Here is a 17756-nt window from a genome sequence, read left to right as displayed (position 1 = left end):
CAATGGAATATTACTCGGCCATCAGAAATAACGATTACCCAACATTTGCAGCAACATGGATGGGACTGGAGGAGATTATGCTAAGTGAAATAAGTCAAGCAGAGAAAGACAATTATCATATGTTTTCACTCATTTATGGAACATAAAAAATAGGAAGATTGGTAGGAGAAGGGAGGGAAGAATGAACGGGGGGTAAACAGAAGGGGGAATGAACCATGAGAGACTATGGACTCTGGGAAACAAACTGAGGGCTTCTGAGGGGAGGGTGGGTGGGGGACTGAGATAGGCCGGTGATGGGATTAAGGAGGGCACATATTGCATGGTGCACTGGGTGTTATACGTAAATAATGAATCATGGAACATTACATCAAAAACTAAGGATATACTGTATGGTGACTAACATAACATAATAAAAAATTATTATAAAAAAAAGAAAATATATTTTACTCCAGTATTTTCAATCCTTTAAATCCTCCAAAAGTCTTCTTTTTCTGGGTCTTATCCTCTTCCCCTTCCTTCATAGGTGGTTTGTGGGCATAAACATGAGTCTGCATGCATGGGTGTGTAGGTGTGTGTGTAAGGGGGAGAAATCTCTAGAAACATTCTGTAGCCTTGTGATTCTCTCTAGGTCTCACCTCAATCTTTAGTTTCTCTATTTGAAAAACAAAGGTCTTGCTGGACCTGGTTTTCTCTTTCCCTGTCTTAATTAGTAGACTGAAAAGTTGAATTATTCAGGATGCAGAACTGTTAATCCTCCCAAAGTAACTTTCTCACACCACCTTGTAGAAGTACACATCCCACCTGTAACCCCTGCAAATCACTATTTTTTTCTATCACTATTGTTCTGTCTTCTCAAGAATGTCATGTAACAAAAAGCAGACTGTGCGTAACTTTTTGAGATCAGTTTCTTTCACTTAGAGCATAATGCCTTTGAGGTTTCACTACGTTGTGTTTACCAATAGTTCATTTTTCTTTAACTGTTGAGTAGTATTTCTTATATGGATGTTCCATTACTTGGATGTTGTTTTCCTGGTATTTCCTAATAATTTTCTGTTGGTTACTATTAGCCTCCAATTATGTTCCCTTTTGACCATCCTTTCCCATGCCCATTCCTAAGACATTTCCCTCAGGCAGAGGTCTACCACATCCAAAGTGTGAATGGCTGGATCTTCCTGTTGCCATCTCTCTTGCTCATACACCTATAGAAATCACATGTGCCTTGGCATTTCTATATTAGATCTATCATTCTTCTTTCTTCATTCTCTGTCTATCTTGTGAGTGCTCCCTCAGGAGACATCTTCCCTACACACTCCCTTTATCTGACTTCTTGCCGATCCCCTGGTTGCATTCACTGGCCCTGCCTCTCCTGATAGCTCACCCAAGCCTCTTAGCATATTATCAAATGCTATCACTACTGAACAGCTGGATCCAGAAGTATTGTTGACATTGGGGGCCAGGGAGCAAAACGAACAAAATGAATTGTAATAGGGATAATAAGCACAGACTCTACACTTAAGATTAAGATTCAACTCCATAACTGGAAGTAAGAGATACAGGTATTTCTCTAAAGTGGCTCGAAGAGCTTAGATGTGGAGCCTGGATGCCCACATAAGTCCAGGGTATACTAATAATAGAAGAAAATCAATTATATATTCAGATCTTACTGTTGCTACTTGATGCCCTGAGAGCTTCACCCTTTTATCTAAGTGATCGTCATGTAAATTTCATGATAATTCCTAATTGTCAGATGAAGAGACTGAGATGTAGGTAGATTATTTGGTAGGTTAAGTATTGTATCCAAAGTCCCATAATGTGGAACTTAATCAGATATGTCTATACAAACAGGGTTTGTGGTCCAAGTGAGGGGAAAATTTTCTCTCCTTCATGTTCTCAGCTGATGAAAACAAATAAAATATTCAGTCCATCAATGGTGCCTTCAATGGGACCCTGCTTATCTATGGAAGACTTGGTGGAGGGTTGGGTAACTCAGACTATTACATCTAGGGGATGGGTGAGGGTGGGTGACCCTAACAGAAGGAAGGAGGTTGGCAAGACTGTGTCTATGAGAGTATATGTAAAATCTACATTGTGTTTCTCTGTGTCAATCGGCTATATTTATGAATAATATGTGTAAGAAAATATGCCTGTTTGCTTGTAAGTGGTCAGTATGTCTAGAGGTGTCTACTACTTTGAGTTGGTGGGTATCTGTTCCTCTGTAACATGCCTGGATATCTCTATTTACTTTCTTACACTTCATGTTAAGTATGTATCACAGTAAATATCTAAAAAATATCTAAGGAATCATTTAATATTGTCCATTCACCGAAATTCATTAAGTGCCTGATATGTACCAGGTCTTATAGTGAGTATTAGAGAAATAAAGGTGAACAAAATATAATCCCTAATTTGAGGAGCTGTGTGGTCTAGTTAGGGAGAAAGACCTACAAACACAGAACTGATACATGCAGAAATGAGCTCTAAGAAAATGCAGCTTATTTTACCAGGAGCCTTTGGGATCATAGAAAAGACAATCAGCTCACATGGCCGGGGACAGACAAGAGAGAGTTAACTAAAAGCCTAAGTTATTTGTTCTGGACTAAGATACTTTGAAGTGAGAGAGGCTGGATTTAGCCGATATTATGGAGTTTGGTGAGCTTTTGGCACTTGTCTCATCCTCACTGCTTATGCATAATACGTATTACTCGTGAGTTTGATTTTACACTCAGTACTCCTGTTGCTTTTGGACATGTGAGGTAATGCTGATCACTCATGACGACAGTGGCAGAGAGAGTACAGATCACGGGAATCTACGCGCTCCTCTATCTCTCCCATCAGCCTTTGCAATTACATTGGCCACGAGGCTGGTTCTGACTGAAGGAACTTGAAGACAGTCATCTGTTCCTAGCCAAGCCAGGGGTGTCTTCTCATCATCCTCTCTGCCTTCCATGTGGTGAGAAGTAAAAGACTGTGAGATGGTGAATTCAAAAGCTGGAAAGGGTCTGCATTCCTGTGCCTCTGCGTGGAGGTGAGCACCCAGCGGAACTGACTGATAATTCACATCTGAGCAATAAATAAACCCGAATTGTGTGAGAAACTGCCTAAAATTAGTGAAGCAAATCATGTTTCTGATGCACATTTGTATTGATTGGTGGCTTCTTTACTTGCTTCTACTTCAGTCCTGTTTTCTGTTAAATGTCATTTCAAATCCTCACCTCGTGGGCTGAGATAAAGTGACCGTCAGTTCCAACCGCCAAAAAGGACCAATATTTTCTTAGTTCACTCCCCCAAATTTGCCCATTTCCTCAAGTTCTCCTAGGCTGATCATCATTCACGAATTGTGAAGAATCACTAGATGTTTCCCAAATCCATTATTGCACCCTTCCTCATCTGACATGTTAGCCGTGACCCCAGTCTCTGAGTGGAGTTAAGACAAAGGTGTTAGTTTCTGCTGTAACCGACTTGCCCCTGGTGACTAACACCCATGGTCTTCTCCTTCATCCTCGCAGCTTCCCTAGTTCTCCCTGCCGGGATCCTGTCCCTTCTCTTATCTCCACCCTGTCCCCCTGGGCAACGCTAGGATAGAATCCCTTGCCTGATGAGCCCATGTCCTCCCCATGTTGGCTCAGATGGGTCTGGTCTTTACCTTCCCACATCCTTCCCAGTCATGGGGAAGCTGTGTTACAATGCCTCAGAGTTTGGCTTTTAAGCTTATGTTCACTTATGCTTCCTCTTTGGATTGTCTTTATGAAATCCCCTACACTGATGGCCCAGTCCTGTGACTGCCAGCTGGCTGTCTCCTACCACGGGTGTTGTGCCTCTGTCTTTATACACAGACTCATCCGCACTGTTGGTGTCACCATCATTTGTGGTTAAGTGCTGTCTGTCCTTTTCTGTCATTCTGATCAAAGGCTTTTTGTTTCTTGTTCCCACCATCTCTCTCATCCTTCTTGCCTCCATCTTGACCTGACCTACTCAGTCTGTACTTTTGTCTGGACTAATAATTGGTATAGGTTTATGCTATTTGTTCATTATCATAGGGGACCCATTGTCCAGTACTTTTCCTTGTGCACTCATCTGGAAAAGTATCCACTCACTTCACTCTTTGTGGAAACTATCTGTAAACTTTCTTAGTTCACTCCGCTGTAGCTATTTCAGCGTAGACCAGTGAGCTCCAGGGTACCTTCTTCGATTTAATGCCCCACAGTCTAGTGGCCCACTCTCAGGAGAATCTGAGCGATTACTGTGAAGTTTGAGAATGTCAGTGGTAATCGCAATGACAAAAAATGGATGATTTCTATCAAGATATTATTTTTTCTTATATTAACGTATTATTTTTTGAAGGTTCTTTTTTTAATGTTCGATTAGCTAACATAGAGTACATCATTTGTTTTTGATGTAGTGTTCACTGATTCATTAGTTGCGTGTAACACCCAGTGCTCATCACAACATGTGCCCTCCTTAATACCCATCACCCAGTTACCCCATCTCCTTATCCCCCTCCCTCTGTAACCCTCAGTTTGTTTCTGGGAGTCCAGAGTCTCTCATGGTTTGTCTCCCTCCCTGATGTCTTCCCATTCAGTTTTCCCTCCCTTCCCCTGTGGTCCTCCACACTATTCCTTATGTTCCACATATGAGTGAAACCATATGATAATTGTCTTTCTCTGCTTGACTCACTTCACTCAGCGTAATCCCCTCCATTTCCGTCCATGTCAATGCAAATGGTAGGTATTCATGTATTATATCCTCTTAAACATATCCGGAAGAACTCTTTAGAAAAGTAGGCTGCAGTTGTTGCTTTGACCACTAGAGGGAAGGAGACGCACATGAAGCTAAGACGCCAAGCTGGGTGGAGCCTCACTGAAGGGAAGGGGTCTTTTGCCTGAAGGTGGGAGCCCCCTCCTTGCAGAGATGGGACATCTGGGTACCCCTGTCATTTTCCCTTTTCCCCAGTTACATCACCCGAAAAAACGTCCACACTCCCTTCCCCGTATCTAATAGTAAAGCAAAGGCGAGTAAACATCAGCTTGGATTTTCAAAATATCAGACTTTGAAAATGATTTCAGATAGTAGTCTGTCTTTATTTATCCTAGGACTGCAGAAAGGATAATAGTACCTCCAACTTAATATAATGGAAATATTTTTTTCAAGAGATAAATAAACAAATATTAAATTTCTTTCTCCACACTGCCACCTTTCTTTCTTTCACTTCCTCCCTTTCACCCACCACCTGCCTCCCTGGTATCAGAAATATTTTTGGAAAGACTCACATCAGAAAGGAATGCTATTAGAAGGTAGGGTTGGGGTGTCTGGGTGGCTCAGTCCCTTAAGTGCCTGACTTGTTTTCAGCTCTGTTGTGATCTCAGGGTCATGGGATCTAGCCTCACGTGGGTCTCTCCACTCAGTGCAGAGTCTGCTAAAGTTTCTCTCTCCCTCTGCCTCTGTCCTGCACCCCTGTGCTCTCTCCCTCTCAAATAAATAAATAAATCTTTTAAAAAAGGAAGGTAAGTTTGCATGGGACCTTTTTTAGTTTATACGTATCTGTATTTTTGGAGTATTATATAAGAAATAAAATAATATTCAAGCTATATAATGTTCAAATATTTCTTTATATAATCTGACTTATACTTTACTCTCTTGGAAAAGAAAGATAAATACTTGCTGTATAGTGGATTGATGATTAAATAAAACCAGGTCAGACTGACACCTCAACTGTGCTTAAAAATACATATTCAAAAGTGACATCATAAAGACAATATGGTACTAGCACAAAAACAGACACAGACATCAATAGAACAGAAGAGAGAACCCAGAAATGGACCCTCAACTCTATGGTCAATTAATTTTTGACAAAGTAGGAAAGAATATCTAATGGAAAAAAGGCAGTCTCTTCAAGAAATGGTGTTGGGAAAATTGGACAGCAACATGCAGAAGAATGAAACTGGACCACTTTCTTATGCCATACACTAAAATAAACTCAAAATGGATGAAAGACCTAAACATGAGGCAGGCACCTATCAAAATGCTAAAGGAGAACACAGGCCACAACCTCTTCGACCTCGGCCGCAGCAACTTCTTCAAAGGCAGGGGAAACAAGGGCAAAAATGAACTATTGGGACTTCATCAAGATAAAAAGCTTTTGCACAGCAAAGGAAACAGTCAACAAAACTAAAAGGTAACCTACAGAATGGGAAAAGATATTTGCAAATGTCTTATCGGATAAAGGGCTAGTACCCAGAGTCTATAAAGAACTTATCAAACTTAACACCCCCTTCAAGAAAAAATCCAGTCAAGAAATGGGCAGAAGACATGAACAGACATTTCTCCAAAGAAGACGTACAAATGGCCGACAGACACATGAGAAAATATTCAACATACTCGGCATCAGGAAATATACATCAAAACCACAATGAGATATCACCTCACAGCAGTCAGAATGGCTAAAACTAACAAGTCTGGAAATGACAAATGTTGGTGAAGATGTGGTGAAAGGGGAACCCTCTTACACTGTTGGTGGGAATGCAAACTGGTGCAGCCACTCTGGAAGACAGTATGGAGGTTCCTCAAAAATTTAAAAATAGAGCTACCCTACGGCCCAACAATTAAACTCTCAGGTATTTATCCAAAGGATACAAACATAATGATTGTAAGGGGCACATGCAGCCCAATGTTTATAGCAGCAATGTCCACAGTAGCCAAACTATGGAAAAAGCCCAGCTGACCATCAACAGATGAATGGATAAAGCAGCAGTGGTGTGTGTGTGTGTGTGTGTGTGTGTGTGTGTATAATCACAACATTTGGTTAGTTTTATAATGTTTTAATTATTGATAAAAAACTGAGGTTTAGAGATAATAGCTCTTATTTTCTGAATTCATAGTGACTTCCTCTTATTTGCCGTAATGTAATTTTCCAGACACTAAGAATTGAAAGCTATTGTGAATTTATACGAACACAACAAAGTTGTGAAACTAAGTCTATCGCCAGTTTCGGGGGGCGGGGGGGAAGGAAACCCATACATGTTTTTTCCATTAAGCCGTTGAATTAAGTGAAAGAGGAAAAACTGAAAGAGTAAATTTCTCGATGATTCCTGACTATTGTGCAGACACAGGCTTGTGGACCTGGGAGGAGGCCATGTGGGGCGTGATGAGGGTTGGATGGGATGGCCTTGCCACCACTTCTAGAGCAAGAGAGCTCTTTGGGTTCACACAAAAGGGGCTGCAGGGTATACACAGACCTCTGAGGGTTGCTTCTTTTTTCGGGGGGAGAATAGTCAGAGGCTGAGTGTATTGACTCTGAACCCTTTGTCCTCTCTCCCACTCAGCATCCAGGTCAGAATGACATGGCTTGTCCTCCCCTGTGCTAGGCTGACTCAGCCATGGGAGGGGGGCCCTGCTGAGGCTCCGATAGCCCTATCTGTAGGGCCAGGAACCAGGAGGGGCAGCCTCTCCCTCCCAGTCCCAGAGTAGGGTTTGCTTATTTATATATTTAAATTATGTATTTATTTATTTTTAAAGAAATAACTGGTAGCCCGCCCAGCCTTGGCTCTGGCGTGGAAACCACCTAAGATGTTTCAGATTCCATCTGTTCCTTCTCTCCGAATGAGCAAAGGGGCTCAGTGGAGCAAGTCAGGAGCTTTGAGTCCTAGCCTGGGCATATCCATGGCAAATTAAATCATAGTGAGAAAGCTCCCCTCTTCTCTGAGCTTCAGTGTTCTCTTCTGTAAACTGCAGACTAGAGAAAATGGCCCTTCTCCCAACACAAAATTTCTGTTAATTAAATTCATAAGCTTCCTCAACTTCTAAACCAGATATGGCCTTGAACCCAATACAGTTCAACGAGCAGGTTGCTCTCAGGGCCTCTCATTCCACAGTGACGTTCTCTTCTTTAACCAGGCCCACGGAGTACTAGCTGCGTGTGTGTGCTGGTTCTCTGTGAAGAGAGGATGCCCCTCTTCCTTCTGTTCCCATACACCTTAAGGAAAGAATGTGACACCATCCCTACGTAGGCTCCCCACTAACCCATTTCAGAGATTCAAACCCTTTGCTTCAGTGAAGTCCTAAGCAGTGGAGAGCAGTGGTTAAGAACAGGGACTCTGGGGCCGGACTCCCTGCGTGGCTGGCAACTCAACACTTGTACGGGCGGTGTGGCTCAGTTCTCTCATCTGTAAATGGGATTTTAACACCTTCATGAGATTGTGGTGACACTGAGGAAATCTATGCAGAGTTAAAAGTGTTGTCTTTCATATACTAAGTACTCTAAAGGGTTTGCTATTTTTATTGTGTCTGACTAGTATCATTCTTGCTACAGCCGGAAGCCATTTTATTCTACACTGTACATCCGTTCATTTATAACTATAATAATAATTTAAAAACTGGCATTAATTGAAGGCTTACTTGTATGCCGGGCACTATACTGAGTTCCTGGCATGACATATCATTTAGCTCATTTCGCTGAAGTCAGGGCCGAGTAGACCAAGGGGAGGAGTGGTGGCTGTGATCACTGTCTTCGGGCAGCTTGTTGGCTTTGTGAATTCAAGGCCTGTGGCTTTCCAGTCCTCTGTGATGCCTCCAGCACTTGCTACAGCACATGCAATCCGTGTTTACCAAATGTATGAATGCGCCAATATGGAAAAATTATCCTTTGGAACACAGATTTGAGTTATACTGTGTGACATAGGATGAAAGGATTTTTATTCATGTAAGAACTTTGTCAATATGAAGTCATTTAACAACAACAAGGGCTCAGTGGAAAAGCCATGAGCTCCTCCCCATGAGAGAAAGTGTGTCATCCATGACCGTGTGGATATGACAGAGGTGTTTCTGAGGGGATTCCCGCCCTAAGCAGAAGGTTGGTCTTGATGAATTCTCACAGAGCCCTGGGGAGGCCTGTGCCGTTACATTTTATTCTCCGCTTCCCTGTCATATAAACAGCGATGAACACACATGAAAGGAAATTCTCCCCATGCTTCTTGACTGGGGGAGATCAATCAAAGGATCAAGTGTGTGCGTTGAGGCAAAAGGGGAAGCAGAGCAAGAAAGAGTTCTGAGTGCAGCAAAAACCAACAACAACAACAGCAAAACACAATGCTCCCTCCCCACTCAGGGATCCAGGGGATAGGAATTTAGGGTTTTGTGAAGCCTGGCTTGAAATTAGGAGCTCCAAAGGATATGAAGAACACAGAGACCCAGTGTCCACACTAAGCAAGGTTCCTTCATGTGACAGGGAGCCCCCTGCCCCAACTCCAGAGTCCCTCTCTTCACTCTGTCCTATCAGAATCTCCTCACCTCCATCTAGGAGCTGTTTTCCACAGTCTATGCCCCTGTTAGCTCAAGGGAGTTCCCCATGAAGGGACCCTCTGAGCACATAGAGGCTGGATGGCAAGTTCCTACTCTCAGCATCCAAGAGGCCCAGAATCCGGTTGTTCGGTGTTCCTTCCTTGGCTCCTGTCATTGACCTTGCCCTCCTTCCCCTCCCCAAAGCCTACTAAGATGGTCCATTTGGTAAGCATGGCTCTCCAAGAAATACCTCTTTTGTTAATTGCTTACCCCCAAATCCCCCTCTAAATATATAGAATCACTGTAAGTAATAAAAAGAATCACGTGAACGAACAGAGCATGAAGGGGAATGAGGCAGAGTTAGGAGACAGAGAGTAGGTAGGAGAGTCATGGGAAAAGAAGTACAGGATTAGTGGATGATAAAATTTATTGTAACTTTAGAACATAAAATTGAGATCTTTTATGTTCGAAAGTCTAATCAATGAAGTTCCTGCTTTGCAGAGAGTGTGTCCTATTTCCTTCCACCCTCATATCAACTCTCTAAGGTAATAGAATTATTATCCCTGTTTTTAGATGACAAGGCTAAACTAAAAAGAGTCAAGGCATTTGCCTGAGGTCAGATATGTAAGTGACAATGCTTGTTCTTGGACCCAAGTCAGACTCAATCTACTGTTCATAAGCCCTTTGCTGAACTGCTGAGGACCATGAGATGGATGGGTCCAGGAGAGCAGAGAAATGGCCTGTGGATGAAGGAGGAAGGATGGAGAGGTCGATGACTATAAATTTGGGTGCAGGAGTCTCTTAGGGTCTAGACTTCCATGAACTTTGACTCAGCAAACTCAAGCTCCCCATAAGGGCTTTGAGAGCTGGTGTGCAAGATGTGTCTATCAGAGGTTACAGATAGGGCAGGACTAGCTGCCAGCTATCAGGGACCAGAAGGGCTACAGGTCTGTGGGCTCAGATAGGTGGCCAGCTCAGGTTGGTGGCTCTGGGTGGAGCCCGGGACTCTCAGGGGAGATAGACTGCAAGTTCAGGGGCAAGCATGGGATGGGCTAGGGAGGCAGAGCACAGCAGCGTTTTATATTCTGCTACCACATAAGATGCCCCATCTCTTCAACTCAGCACAAATGTCTTGACTATTCTGAGCTCAGTTTTGGCATCTGTAAAATAAGGGTAATAATTGTATCTATCTTATGGGGTTATTATGAAGATCAATAGAGATAGGCATGGTCTGGACCGGTGGCATAGATTTATTTAGGCCAGAGCTATGGGTTCCCTAGGGACCAGATGTCTCAAAGCAAAAGGAAAGTTCTAGAAAAAAGATGTAGAGGCAATCTCAAAGCCTGATAATTAATTTTTAGCAATGGTCTGAGATGTACAACAGAAGCCTACCCCTTCCCCAGTAAGACCATCCTCCCAGATAGAGCAGTCAAAGTCCAGAGCTTAGCGTTAAGGGATGAACACCTGAAGCTACAGGGCACAGAGGAAGCCAGCTGACAGCACCTTTTCAGTTTAAGAAACCCTCACTTCACTGGGAGCTCGTATAACTCAAGATCCTGAAGCATAAGAGGTCCACTAAGAATCTGACCGGAAGCTGAGCAGGAAATAGGTTCATTAAGGGACCGGAAACCACAGGACAGACATGTAAAGAAATAAAGGAAATGTAGACTAAAGCAAAATGAGAAGGGAATGGGAATTAATACTTCCCTAAAATATTTCTCTAGGTCAGGTGCCGTTCTAGGATATTTAAACAGTCTCATTTAGTATGATAGTTCTGCAAAGTACATAAAACATATTATAAATCATGCTAATGATAAGTAATATTTCTTGAGTATGTAGTGTATACTAAGATATAATTGAAGTTCATGATATGGATTAACTTAGTTTGTCTTTACACCAATACTCAGAATTGGATTAATGTCTCTTAATTAAAAGTCACAGAAAATGTAACATCGTGTCTTGAAGGCACTTAGCTAAAAAGTAGCCAACTTGAGATATGAACCCAGGTGGTCTGGGCTCTCCTACTGTCTACATGAGACTGTCTTTCTTTAGATGTGGGGGATAAACAGACAAAGAGATAAGATAATGGTCCCAGCTCACTGAGCCAGTAAGAGGTAAGGCTAGATATAGGCCCAGTTCTGCTGCTGTGGAGGACCGTGCCCCTTCCACAGCAAAATGCCTATACAGACATCCACTGTGGACTCAAGAAACACAAGTGGGTGCTCCTGACCCCTGCTTCCCGCTTCCACACCTCGGAGATTAGAGATCGAGGTTTAAGCCGCGGGTGCACACCATACATCTTCAATACGGTTGCCTCTCCTTAGGAAAGTCTGAAAGAGAGAAAAAACAAAGAAAAAAATTGAAACAAGTTGAGGATAAAAAGAGGCCGTAGCTTGGATTACAGAGATTGTCAGGTTATAGGTTATAGGTAGCTCCCTGAGAATACTGGAGACCCGTATCTGCCCAACTGACCTCTTGACCCCTTGGCCAAGCTGCAAGTTTGGTTAAGGAAGACAGTGTTCATGTGTTATATCCTTCCATTACTCCTCAGGCCTAGCCCACTGCCTCTCTCTTTGCCCTGCAGTAACCTGGAACCTCACTGCCCAAACAAGTCTGTGTGACATTCTAACTAGTGCCAAGCGCTGAGGACACTAAAGCACATTAGGGTTAGTGCTGTGGTGCTGAGTTAGGGATACAAGCAATGAGACTCTGTGCAAGCTTCCTGTGCCTCCCTTTACAGAGAATGACAAGAATCTTCCCAAATGTTACCAGACCAAGACCTGTTCTATATGTTAGCTTCTCCAAAATCAGTTTGGGCTTCACATTGTCTTTCTCATGTGTAGGCAGGAGAGAAGAGCTCAGCATTAGTCCTTTAAAAGTCCCTATAGCATCTGTGTTGGGCTAAGCTCTCCTACTTTTTCTCTCTCAAAAATCAGCCTTCAGTGTTTTCTCACTTAAGGTCTTCCATTGCCTGGGGAGACACTCACTGGTCCAAGGAGGACTGGGGGGGGGGAAGAAGTATGACAGGGACAGAAAGTAAAGGGAATGGGTGAATGGGAGGGTCAGAGAGAGAGAAGGTAGACCAGAAGTTGCAACAGGTTGGCCTATTGTCTAAATATCCCAATAGAATTGTTTGGGGAGGTCTGAAGGGTGTTTCAAAATACATTGAATTTGTTGCCAAAATTGAAAATCAAGAAATGCCAGACATAAAGGAAGAAATTGCATGATCTCACTTATACGTGGAATCTAAAAACAGTTGAATATATAGAAGCAGAGGGTAGAACGGTGGTTACTGGGCTGGGGTGGGGGGGAAGGAAATGGGGAGATGTTGGTCAAAGGGTACAAAGTTGCAGTTCTATTAGATGAAGAAGTCTGGAGATCGAATGTACAGCATGATGTAATGCAGTTAGTGATACACTATTGAATACGGGCAGTTTGCTCAGAGTAGATTTCAGGTGTTCTCATCACACGCACACACACACAAAGGTAACTCTGAGGGAAAGATGTTAATTAGCTTGACTGTAGTACTCATTCATCTATGTGCATGTATAGCAAATCATCTTATATATACACAATTTTATAGTAAATATACAAAATTTTATTAAAAAATAAAAGTAAAAGAAAAGAAAAAAGGAAGGAAGGAAGGAAGGAAGGAACGAAGGAAGGAAAAATAGCTTCCAAGTATCTGTATTTCTAATCATCCTTTGAAAGTAAGATGTGACCCTAATGGTTTAATGTATATACTTATCATAACATCATAACAACAGATAACACTAAGTGAGCATACACTATGTTCCTATCTCTACACCATGAACTAAATTAATCCTCATAACAGCCTTATGAGCTAAGGCATATTATCATCTTACAGTTCAGAGACATGGAGACACTAAGCAAATTGCCCAAGGTTATCTAAGAAGTAGGTGGTATTGGTGTCATTGAGTTCTTCTCAATTCTTTACAGCAACATTTAGCTAAAACATTGACTGCCCTACTTTTATTAGGGATGCAGACCCCACCTGACACCCTGTTCCTTTGTGTGATTTCCTGACCCAAGTGAACTTAAGCCTATAATGTAGAACAGGGGAAGAAGGGAGAGCCATTATAATGAGTGATGAAGTCTCCTTCCCTGACTGTACATCACTGGGGCTCTTCTCTAAGACGAAATTACTGTCTCATTGTATTTTAGCTAGTTCCATGCACCTTGCCTGAAGGGAGATGGTGACAGGTATTCACCATCCAAAAAAAAAAAAAATCCATGTTCATCTCTCAAGGCCCATTTTACATTTCCTAATTTTATAAAATCATTTAGTGCATTACTTACTCCCCAAAAGGAACCACGCCTAGAGAGTCACAATCCCCACATATATAACTCTATTAAGTATAGAAAATAGTATAATATTGTATTATATTTAACTATTGTTTTGACTAGGACCCCTAAAAGGCAAGATGCATGCCTCATTTATAATTCGAGGACTGAAATTAGTGCCTAGCACATAGTAGGTACTCCAGAAACATTTACTGGATGGCTGTACTTTCTATAAGCCCAGTCTCCTCTATCCCCTCCAGCCTCCTTGTCTTTGATTAAATAAACTTCAATTTTCCATTAATTCATATTCCATTTTTGTCTTAGCCTCCACTGCTGCCTTCCCAAAGTGCAAACACAGACGTTTCTGCCAGGGCCCCAGACTGAGTCAATGCCCTGGTCCCTACCTTCTTGGTCTGCATAGCCTTCTAGGGCAGGAGCCGGCCCCAGGACAGCCATGCTGAGTCATGCTGAGTCATACCGAAGCTTAGGGTGTGTGGACAGATGTTTTCAGCCTTGAGTGATGACTGCTATCTGGGTCCCCAGCAGGAGCCTTACAGGACAGATGGCAAGAAAAGGAGAAGTTGCTGAGTGACTGTAACTCCACCCCAACCAGCATCATGAAGAGGAAGGGATCCCTGAGGCAGAATGTGACATCTGAAATATGTTCCCTTCTGTGTGTTTCCCAGAGTCCCTAGTCTCTCATGGTTCATTCCCACAAACGGAGGGCTTTAGAAGGGAGGGGGGTGGGGGATTGGTATAGGCCGGTGATGGGTATTAAGGAGGGCACGTATTGCATGGTGCACTGGGTGTTAGACGCAAGTAATGAATCATGGAACTTTACATCAAAAACTTGGGATGTACTGTATGGTGACTAACATAATAAAATTATTATAAAAAATAAAAATAAAAAAATAAAATAAAATATGTTCCCTTCTGTTTTAAAAGATTATTTCTGGTTGTTTCAACAGATGCCATAGAATGAGCAGTCATTGCTCAGCAAATATTAATCTTGCTTGTTGTCCTTCATACCCAGAAGTAGAAAAAAATCCCTTATTAGTACATGCTTATGGATTTTCAGTTCATAAAATATATAGCCATTAATCTATCAGAGTGATTTGAAGCACTGGACCTTTGCTAGTGTCATGGCCAAGTAGACTGTTGTTGAAGAATGGTGTTTCAGAAATGTGGACTAAATGTGTCAGACTTGAGGGATTACACAACTGGGAAAAAAATTTTAAATGAGAGACATATATTAATTCACCTGACCCATCAAGAATTTTTGGATGAATATTTGATTCATTTATGACATTGAGCTTCTTGAGGTCCCAAGCTGTGCTAGTTCTGGACACCCAGGGTCCATTACCAGCCCTGGGACATACTTGATATAGTTTTTGGTCTTTCTTGGTGAATAAGTGACCCCTTGTCAGTCTACTTGGCTCTGATAGGAGCATACAGAGAAGATTTAGTGATGCTATGTTAAAATTTTCTTCTTGATTCAAGTACAGAAGTAGAGACAAGCAACATGACACATGTCTAATGTAAATGCAGACATTAGAAAGGAAATCTACCTAAAAAATGTTTACAGAGACAGTAGAACACAGGTAGTGAGTTATGTGTGTAATAACTGAGAGAGGGGCTGGAATACGAACCATCTAAATCAAAATTCATGAAAAAAAGTGACAAAGGAAAAAAATGGGGGCATGGGATTAGAGAGACTAGTATAGTTTGGGTTGAGAGACACGTTTAAAAGAGTGGTATTGGACTGAACTTGAAAATTAACTAAAGAATCAGATTCATTCATTTTTCATAGTATGAATAAGGAGATACAGCTCAATGGTTGGGGGCAAAGAGTTTAGGTGTCAGGGATTCTTGGTTTGTGTTCTTGGGAAAATGAAAGAATCACTTACCATCTTTTATCATACATAACATGGCAGTAGTAATTATACATAGGTCATCTGTTTGTTTTGATGGCTATGGAATATCACATATAAACTACTTAAAGATGCCCAAAACAGGGGCACCTGGGTGGCTCAGTCAGTTAAGCTTCTGACTCTTGGTTTTGACACAGGTCATGATCTCAGGGTTGTGAGATTGAGCCCCGCATCAGACTCCAAGCTCAGCACAGAATCTGCTTGAGATTCTCTCTCTTAAATAAATAAATAAATCTCTAAAAAAAATGCCCGAAGCAGATCACATGCTGAAGAAATGACCACTATTATTATTAATGCTATCGTTATTGCTCTTGTCACTGGTCTGTGTCTGAAAATACAGTAGGAGATAGAAATGCAGAGAGAGGGATGCCTGGGTGGCTCAGTCGTTAAGCGTCTGCCTTCAGTCAGGGTGTGATCCCAGAGTCCTGGGATCGAGCCCTGCATTGGGGTCCTCGGCTGGTAACCTGCTTCTTCCTCTCCCACTCCCCCAGCTTGTGTTCCCTCTCTTGCTGGCTGTCTCTCTCTCTGTCAAATAAATAAATAAAATCTTAAAAAAAAATAAAAAATAAATAAAAGCTAAAAAAAAAAAAAAAAAAAAGAAAGAAATGCAGAGAGAAATAGCACAGGACCAGAAACTCTGGGTATCCCCTTATGGTAATCAGGTGAGTCGTGTGAATAGAATCAGTAGGAAAGAGCCTGCAGATGGGTCAGGAGCCAACAGCAGAAGACATTTTCATTCCACACCAAGGTGTTCCAGTATTACGCTACAGGTGAAGTGAGGACATGAGGATTAGAGATTTGAGCCAAAGAACCAGATCACATCTGTGGAAATGGAAGATAATTTGGGGGGCAAAATGAGAGTTGGACAAGAGTCATTCATTTATTCATTCAGCAAACATATCCAGAGTGCTGCTGTACAACGGGCTCTGTGTTAGACCCTAGTTTACTAATGTGAGTAAATGTTGATGAAGCAATGTCACTGGACTCCAGGAATTCATCTTTTCTGGCGGGGGTGGGTGGTCACTCAGATCAACAGATGATTTTTACTGCAAAATAACAAATGTTGTGATGGAGAAGTAGACACGGAAGCAAGTCATTCTGCCAATATTTATTGAGGTTAAGAGATGAGGTTAGTAGGTGATTGTAATAGTAGCTGTTAGAAATGATGGGGTTCTGTCTCCGGCCGACCGCCGCCGCGCCGCCATCATGGACACGAGCCGTGTGCAGCCCATCAAGTTGGCCAGGGTCACCAAGGTTCTGGGCAGGACTGGCTCACAGGGACAGTGCACGCAGGTGCCCGTGGAGTTCATGGACGACACCAGCCGCTCCATCATCCGCAACGTGAAAGGCCCCGTGCGCGAGGGCGACGTGCTCACCCTTTTGGAGTCAGAGCGAGAAGCTCGGAGGTTGCGCTGAACTTGTGGCTGAGTCCTGGATATCTGGATCGACCACTTGGCTCACAGGGATGATCTGCGATTGTTAATAAACGTTTATGTCGTATGTAAAAAAAAAAAAAAAAAAAAAAAAAAAAGAAAGAAATGATGGGGTTCTGAGCCAGAACTAGGAGAAGGAATGAGGCCCTATTTCATTGAGGCCCAAGGAGGGTCTGCTATAGTCTAGTGGAAAATGGGTGAGAATATAAGCAGCTGGGGCACCAGCTAGAATTTAGTCTTGGGCAGAAAGCTCAGAGCTCATGGAAATTCAAGACTCAGAAACAAGGAAGTCCTCAAGACTGAGTATTCCGAGTCGGGCAAAGCTAGTTTTTTTCACAGAACTTATTCAACCTATGTGGACTTCAGGCTCTAAAATTTATAAAGAAGTTACTCAACCTGTATGTAACTCAGATCCTAAAATTTATCCATCTTAGAATAAATTAATTTCATATTTCCGAAGGAACTGGTGGGATGTCCCCTCCACACATATGTTTTACCTTTGCGTTCCTTTTGGTAAAAAAAGAACTGGCAGCATTTTTGTATTTGTTTGTTTATGTTTTGTCTATCTGCCCGTGTATCCCCACACCCTTGAACAATGGTTCAGAGTAGGTGATCAAGAAATATTTGTCAAATGACTGGTGCAGAAGACATACTATCAGAGAGGGACTCTGAAGGAGGTGGCTTTGGCCAGTCATGGCAGAAGCTAGATCACAGTCTGAGGAAATACAGTCCTTGTTTATTCTCTTAGCAAAAGATAAAGATGGAAGGATTTCCGAAAACTCAACCCACCATCTTCGTTCCATCTCTACAGGTT

General features: G+C 42.3%; 1 protein-coding gene across 1 annotated transcript; it reads left to right on the top strand.

Moving 5' to 3' along the window:
- Positions 1 to 16674: 16674 nt before the first annotated feature.
- Positions 16675 to 17029, top strand: LOC121102841 (40S ribosomal protein S28-like). The gene has a single exon (XM_040630668.1). It carries the CDS (start codon positions 16716 to 16718, stop codon positions 16923 to 16925), a length of 210 nt encoding a protein of 69 aa, XP_040486602.1. The 5' UTR covers positions 16675 to 16715; the 3' UTR covers positions 16926 to 17029.
- The last annotated feature ends 727 nt before the right edge of the window (positions 17030 to 17756 follow it).

This window comes from Ursus maritimus, unplaced genomic scaffold (genome assembly GCF_017311325.1).
Source record: "Ursus maritimus isolate PB19 unplaced genomic scaffold, ASM1731132v1 scaffold_16, whole genome shotgun sequence".
In the NCBI taxonomy this organism is placed as follows: Eukaryota; Metazoa; Chordata; class Mammalia; order Carnivora; family Ursidae; genus Ursus; species Ursus maritimus.
This window is presented reverse-complemented; position numbering and strand designations above follow the sequence as displayed.

Coding starts and splice junctions, on each gene's coding strand:
- LOC121102841 (XM_040630668.1), top strand. CDS start 16,716: ATGGACACGAGCCGTGTGCAGCCCATCAAGTTGGCCAGGGTCACCAAG.